Here is a 7383-nt window from a genome sequence, read left to right as displayed (position 1 = left end):
GCACCTATGGCCTAATGGATAAGGCGCTTGACTTCTAATCAAGCGATTGTGGGTTCGAGTCCCACTAGGTGTGTCTTATTTGGGGCAGTTGGCCCTCGTGTCAACAATTGGACGACTCACTTTGATACGGACAATCACGACTGCCACTGCCACGGTTCTGTCCAGCTACCGGAGCGCCGCCGCCCCTCTGCCAATTAGCCATATCTTGCAAAGAAAACGGAGATCAAATCATATGTGTGTCGACGTGTTGCTGCTACTTATCATTCTCAAATTAAACGCTCTTCACTTTTGAAGCAAAAAAGGGTGCGCCATTGAAAACAATGCCACGTGAAGCAATACCTTTACAAAATTTTGCATCATTGAATTAAACACTGCAATAATTCTGATTTGATGCCAAAACGGTAATCCCTTCTACTCCATGAAAAAGCCACTCTATCAAGAACCTCAACAAGAATTCCAACCATTTGATCAAGATCCGGAGATGAAGTTCATGATGGCCAACATGCTTATGCAATTGAATGAGCAACAAGTTCAACTAGACAACAGGATGGCTCAAATACAAGGTTTGACAACTCAAGAACTCGTTCAAGAATTGTCTTCCAATGTAGATGTTCTACAAGAGTTGCTCTTGCCAAATGAAGGTCATGTGGTTGAAGAAAATGAAAAGGAGGGGAGGACCTTGAAGATGAAGATGATGCGGTTATTGGTGAGTGCATTGAGATGGAGACACCAAGTTGGGGTGAAAGTGTGGACTTGCAAGGGGATAATGGTGATGAGGATCAACTTGAAGATGATCCAATTGAAGAAGTGCTCAATGAAGATGAAATTGATGAAATATGTGGCACAAACAAAGATTGCTCTTCAATGGATGACACTCCCTTGGGTGAGAACTTTAGAATAACTTGGGAACCGGGATGTGTCAATGTTTATGAAAGTGGAGGCCCTCATTGGCCTATTTTCATATCCAAGGATTCTTCTTTTGTTTATGGGTGAGAACTTTAGAATAAATGCTACTTTTGATTCAATGAGTTATTACACTACTAAAAGTTTTACTTTGTCATACTTTATGCATTAGCACCTATGGCTTAATGGATAAGGCGCTTGACTTCTAATCAAGTGATTGTGGGTTCAAGTCCCACTAGGTGTGTTTTATTTGGGGCAGTTGGCCCCCGTGTCAATAATTGGATGACTCACGTTGCTGACTTTGTGATACGAACAATCATGATTGCAACTGCCACTGCCAATTAGCCATATCTTGCAAAGAAAACGGAGATCAAATCATATGCGTGTTGTTGCTACTTATCATTCTCAAATTAAACGCTCTTCACTTTTGAAGCAAAAAAGGGTGCGCCATTGAAAATCATTCTCAAATTAAACGCTCTTCACTTTTGAAGCAAAAAAGGGTGCGCCATTGAAAACAAGGCCACGTGAAGCAAGTGCGCCATTGAAAATCATTCTCAAATTAAACGCTCTTCACTTTTGAAGCAAAAAAGGGTGCGCCATTGAAAACAAGGCCACGTGAAGCAATACCTTTACAAAATTTTGCATCATTGAATTAAACACTGCAATAATTCTGATTTGATGCTAAAACGGTAATCCCTTCTACTCCATGAAAAAGCATGGCATCCCTTCTACAAACCAGCAGCATTCCTATCCTCTTCCAAGTGGGAATCCAAGTTATCTATATTAGGTTAGGTTGGAGAACACTCAGCAATAGTTCTGATTTGATGCCAAAACGGTAATCCCTTCTACTCCATGAAAAAGCATCGCATCCCTTCTACAAACAAGCAGCATTCCTATCCTCTTCCAAGTGGGAATCCAAGTGATCTATATTAGGTTAGGTTGGAGAACACTTTTGTATGTATCTCCATGGTCCTGGCTGTTCATTTACATGTTGAACCACCATGCTGGTAATTGTCAGCCCATCAGTAGGCTGCATATAGGTTGATAATTAACCAGCTCCACATTTTTTTTTTTTTTTGGAGAAACTTGCTCCTATAAATAGATGGTAAAAGTTGATGTTTTTGGGAATAGGATTTGAACCCACGCCCTTTTAGACCAGAACCTTAATTTGACACCTTAGACCAACTTGACCATCTCAACATTATTGTTTGAGCTTATACTAGTAATCTAATATATAGAATAATTGTTTCTTCAATAACTTACTAAATTTATATTTACTGTAGATTTTGTCCCTTAGAGTTGTAAAAATTTTTTCTTAAAGTAGTCTTTTTAGTCCATTACAACAAAATTTGTCAAAAAATTTTGAACTCTTATTTTGTAAGGTTACTTTGATCGCAAGTTTTCTTCTACACATTTCTTTATTCAAAACGTATTTCATTTTCAACTCAAAAAATCATAACTATTATACTAACTTGATATCTTTTATCAAATAACACTAGACATATTTGAGCACTTCTTGAGTTAAAATGACATAGGTTGAGTAATGAGATACAAAAGATAAAGATTGATACCTAGATCAGATAACAAAATCGATCTTGCAAAACTACGATTTCAAAAAATTTTATTTAGAACAACCATGATTTGTCTATGAGGAGCTAAAAATGTTACACCAGACTCATGGACCAAAACTGATATTTCTCATTTTCTTTTAACGGATATAATTGTATAAAGAAAACAACCATTTATTCATTTAAGGGAAACTTGTTGTTTATGCCCCTCCATAATATGTCAACTATCAATATCACTCTTGAATTATTAGTGGTGTAAATGTTGCCCCTCAATTTTCAAAACGGTAAATATATTGCCCCTCTCGTACGGTACGAGAGGGGCAATATATTTACCGTTTTGAAAATTGAGGGGCAACATTTACACTACGGGAGACAATATATGTACCATTTTGAAAATTGAGGGGAAACATTTACACCACTAATAATTAAGGGGTAACATTGATAGTTAGCATATAGTGGAGCATAAACTAAAATTTTCCCTTCATAATAATTTTTAATTAAATATTTTAAGGTCACAATTGAAAGATTAATAAAAATATAACATTCCTTATAAGTGAACTATAAATTTGTATTTTATAAAAATAGATTGCTTTTTTTTCAATTATTTATCTACAAATGAGAAATTATTGAGTTGACAAAAAGTGTGATTATAAATTTTATTTCAAACCTATGAGAAAAGTAATAGTCAATAGAAAAATATTTTTGATTTGTTAAGACTTAATTAAGAGAAAATGTATCAGGTAACAATAGTTCTAGACTTCTAGCTATGTCTATATTATAGTTCTAGCTTATTTAAAAGCGATGTATTTATTTGCTGTAGATCCTAAATGTTTCAATTGCATGATAATGTACAAAACTTTTCTCCACTGCGTTGGGGATTATTGTTTATTTAGAGAAACTTAGGAAAATGTTTGTCCGCATAATTTGTGGGCTTCTATTACTGGTAATATGGAGGACTGAGTTATGGATAATGTTGCAAGTCAAGCATATGTGGAAAATATTTCATGGAGTCTATTTCTGTTATGGGACTTTAGACTATTTGTTGGGATTAGAGGTGGACGTTTTGGGATTCGGTTTCGGTTTTAATATTTTGATATTAAAAAAATGATACCATACGGTTTAACATTATAATTCAATTCGGTTTCTGTTCGATTTTAGTTCGGAATTAGTTTGAATTGATATTCGGTTTGGTTTTAGAACCCCTACTTTTAACATTTCCTAATTTTCCAAACACACTATCAAACAATCCATATTCACGTAGTCTAAATCCAAAGTCTAAACATTATATAACAAAATAGCAATCCAAAGTTCAAACACACTACTAAGTACTAATTACCTTTAAACATCAGTTGGCTTTTTTCTCTAACCGACTCTTCAGTTGGCTCATTTGGAATGTTTTGATGACAACATGAAGAATCATCCATCTGTATAGTTAATATTTGGATAACAAGTGTCAAATACTGTATAATTAATTTGTAGACACAATCCTTCATTGCTTGGCAAAATATATTTCCAGTGCATTGAAAATCAAACTATAAGCATAATCATGATCTAGCATCTCATAATGAGGTAGTAGTAGTAGTAGTATTTGCGATGAAAGTTAGTAGTAGTAGTAGTATTTGCGTTGAAAGTTGCGAATAAAGGAAAAGAGAAAAGGATTTTAATTGGGAAGCGTAAATTATGTCATTTCTTTAAAATAATAAGGATAAAGATGAAAAAAAAAAATTAGGAAGCTATGAGCTTATTTTGAAACGCTTCCAAAATAAATTCTTATTTTAAACTATGAGCTTATTTTGGAAACATTATCAAACAGAACTTATAGCTTATTTTAAGCTATAAGCTTCTAAATAAGCTCTGTCAAACAGAGCCATTGTATGTAAATGTCGATTATGGAGCAATAAATAGAACAATCATTTTTTGTATGTAGATGTAGATTATGGAGTAATAAATAGAACAATCATTTTGGAAAATATGGGAGCATATACAATGAACTAACCCTATTTTATTTTGACTTATTTGGAAAAAAGATTTTGCAAATTTTTGCATTATAGTATAAATCCTAGTTAGATTGACATAAGCTAAAGTAATAATGTTTTTTCTTTCAGATAATACTAGAGTATTTACATAAAAACCATATTAAAATTACTATAACAAACCTATGTAAAAACTACAAATAGTCATTACAAATTAAACTAATTGACATTTTTTAAAAATATAATAAAACAACTTCAACAGCCTATTCATCAAATCAAGAAATAATTTTGTGCCACTCAGCTAGTTTAAGTGGGAAATCACCTTACTTAAAGGCAAAAGTCACCACTCCAGCAACAAGATAGGAGTTCAAGTCGCACCAACAACATCTTGGAGCTAGAGCTCCCAATGCGGACAAAACGAATTGGCCTTGATTCATCAGTCAAGTAAAGAAACGTACTCATAATTCCTTTTATATGCTAACCATTTGACTATGATGCATCTAATACTAACAACTACAACTCTATGCATAATATTGGAATCAATGTTTTACTAAAGCAGGCTCACACAATACCATTTTAGCCTGAAATATCTTCCATTTTACATCCTTCACAAGAATAAGCATTGAACCATGTAGCTGAACTATCCAGGCAATAGTTATCTTTCAAAATCACTGACATAAATGATGTCATCAAATTTAGTAAATCAACATTAAACATAAGTATAACACATCTAATAGCCCAACAGGTTTTTCAACAATGAGATACTGAAACAGACAAACAAGACACTTATCATAGGATTTTGTATATGGAACAAAGTACAAGGGGGGGATGTGGTATGCATAAAGAAACTAGGAGAATTGATTCAAAAAGGTTACAAGGCAATTGACATATCACAGCACTTTTCAATCTTCATTAATGCTAGCCAAAATTTACTCACAATTCAAATTCATCCTCGAGCTTAAGTGCCTCAGCAGCAGCTTCTTCCTCATCCTCATCGATCGCAAAATAAGGGTTGTGAGACTTAGGCCTAAAGTTGAACCCAGTAAAAACGTAGAACGCAAGTGTGGCTAATTCAGAGGCGACCACACTTGTCCACTGATATCGGTAGGAAGTAATAGTCTCGAGAGCATAAACCACAACCCTCGTAAAGTAGATGTAGCATATAACAATGATATAGTACTGCCTAAACAACGTCAACTTCATCAAATTCACGGCAGCCTTCCCATCCGTCTTGGCAGCCTCACGCAAGTTCTTAATCGACCACACAATCGGGAACAATACAGCACAACAACACACAATGTCAACAAGCAAGAAAATCTGCTTCCATGTAGATGAACTCTCACCAAATGGCCCTGTCTCATCAATCACTACCTGAGCCACATTAGCCACAACTTGCAAGGGAATCACAACAATCAACACCTTCTTCTCCTTATCTTGCAAATAAGGCTTCAAGAATGACCAGCCAGTACCAATTAGAACAATCAAAGTAAACAAGGTGATCCCCTTCAAGAAACTAAATATGTAGAACAGAACATCCCAGCCGTGGGCAGTCCCAGTCCGCTTAATATACGATTTATCCTCAGTCTCACAGAGTAAATTCAGGGCCTTCATAATCAGCACGGCAAGCATAAAGAAATGGATTTTATACACAGATAAGCGTTTCTTATAAAGCGTATAAACCCAAACAACGCCCATCACCAAATATACCAAGAAAAACAAGAAATATATCACAGGTAGAGCTGTCTTGCCTGCGGAGAGAAAATCAAGCTGGCCCGTTTTGGGGTTGAAATTATACATAACAGACTGAACATTCATGGAAACCTCCAGATTGGGGATACAATTCGCGAACACCAGTGTGAATTGGTTTGCCTCCGAAACCTTGATGGAGGCGCTGTACTCATGGGCAGAGGGTTTGATTTGGTCGAAGGTAAAAACCCTAGTGATAAGTTCAGATTCGAGGGTGCACTGAATTTCCTTACTCTGGAACTGCTCGAGGACGTGCATCCAAGTATCGAGAGTACAGAGGAAGAAACCGAGCTGGGAAAGGTGCGGATCGGGCTGGCCTTTTGGAACGGAGAAGGAGAAGTCGGTGACGGAGAGGTTGAGACGGCCGGAGTGTGTGAAGCCGAATTCATCGAAAGGGATGGTGGATCGGGCGTCAGATCGGATCTCGGTGGACCGGATCTCAGCAAAGGCGGTAGCAAACAAGAGAGCGAAGGCCAGAGTTGGCAAACAGAGACGCAGCCGGAAATGAGCCATGGGAGTAGAATTTGGTCTTCCAGAGAGAAGAAAACTCACCGACGACCACCAAAACACTGAAATGGTGAAGTCAAAGATATACTGCGGAGTCTTCTTCAAAATTTGGAAACCTCATTTATGCTTATACGGAAAATTCAAAATTATATTTTGTCCTAGCTCTCTTAAGCCAAATTGGGCCGGCAAATGATGACATAACCAAAGAAGTTTTGGGTTCGGGCCATCGAACATGGCAAATTATGCTGTGCATCCGTATGCACCATGCATGGTGCATACGGATGCAAAAACGACGTCGTTTTAATATAACGCGCATCTCTCCTTAAAAGAAAAATCAGGTTCGATTCCCAGCAACAACATATGAATTAAAATTCCATAATCGATGAATTATAATTCCATAATCTAATCTATGAACTAAAAATTTCAGAATGAATGAACTAAAATTCCATAATCTATAAATTAAAATTTCAGAATCGATGAACTACAATTCCATAATCGATGAACTATAATTTCATAATCAATGAACTATAATTCCATAATCTATGAACTAAAATTCCAGAATGAATGAACAATATAATGTTGTTGCTGGGAATCGAACCTGAATTTTTTTTAAATGGGATACGCGCGTTTTTTAATAAAACGACGTCGTTTTGGCATCCGTATGCACCATGCATGGTGCATCGAAC

At 36.0% G+C, this 7383-nt stretch overlaps 1 protein-coding gene and 2 non-coding genes across 3 annotated transcripts; 2 read left to right on the top strand and 1 right to left on the bottom strand.

Annotated features, from left to right (window-relative positions):
- Positions 1 to 73, top strand: TRNAR-UCU. Its single transcript has one exon. It is a non-coding gene; the product is annotated as a tRNA-Arg (tRNA).
- A 1001-nt stretch (positions 74 to 1074) lies between these two features.
- On the top strand, positions 1075 to 1147 carry TRNAR-UCU. The gene has a single exon. It is a non-coding gene; the product is annotated as a tRNA-Arg (tRNA).
- A 3984-nt stretch (positions 1148 to 5131) lies between these two features.
- Positions 5132 to 6805, bottom strand: LOC109150063 (protein GPR107-like). Its single transcript, XM_019298028.1, has one exon. It carries the CDS (start codon positions 6701 to 6703, stop codon positions 5378 to 5380), a length of 1326 nt encoding a protein of 441 aa, XP_019153573.1. The 5' UTR covers positions 6704 to 6805; the 3' UTR covers positions 5132 to 5377.
- Positions 6806 to 7383: the final 578 nt, after the last annotated feature.

This window comes from Ipomoea nil, unplaced genomic scaffold, assembly GCF_001879475.1.
Source record: "Ipomoea nil cultivar Tokyo-kokei standard unplaced genomic scaffold, Asagao_1.1 scaffold2191, whole genome shotgun sequence".
Lineage (NCBI taxonomy): Eukaryota > Viridiplantae > Streptophyta > Magnoliopsida > Solanales > Convolvulaceae > Ipomoea > Ipomoea nil.
Note: the sequence above shows the minus strand (reverse complement) of the source record. Positions and strands in the feature narration are given on the sequence as shown.

What these genes read in the sequence shown, in the direction of transcription:
- LOC109150063 (XM_019298028.1), bottom strand. Translation starts at nt 6,703, where the DNA reads ATGGCTCATTTCCGGCTGCGTCTCTGTTTGCCAACTCTGGCCTTCGCT.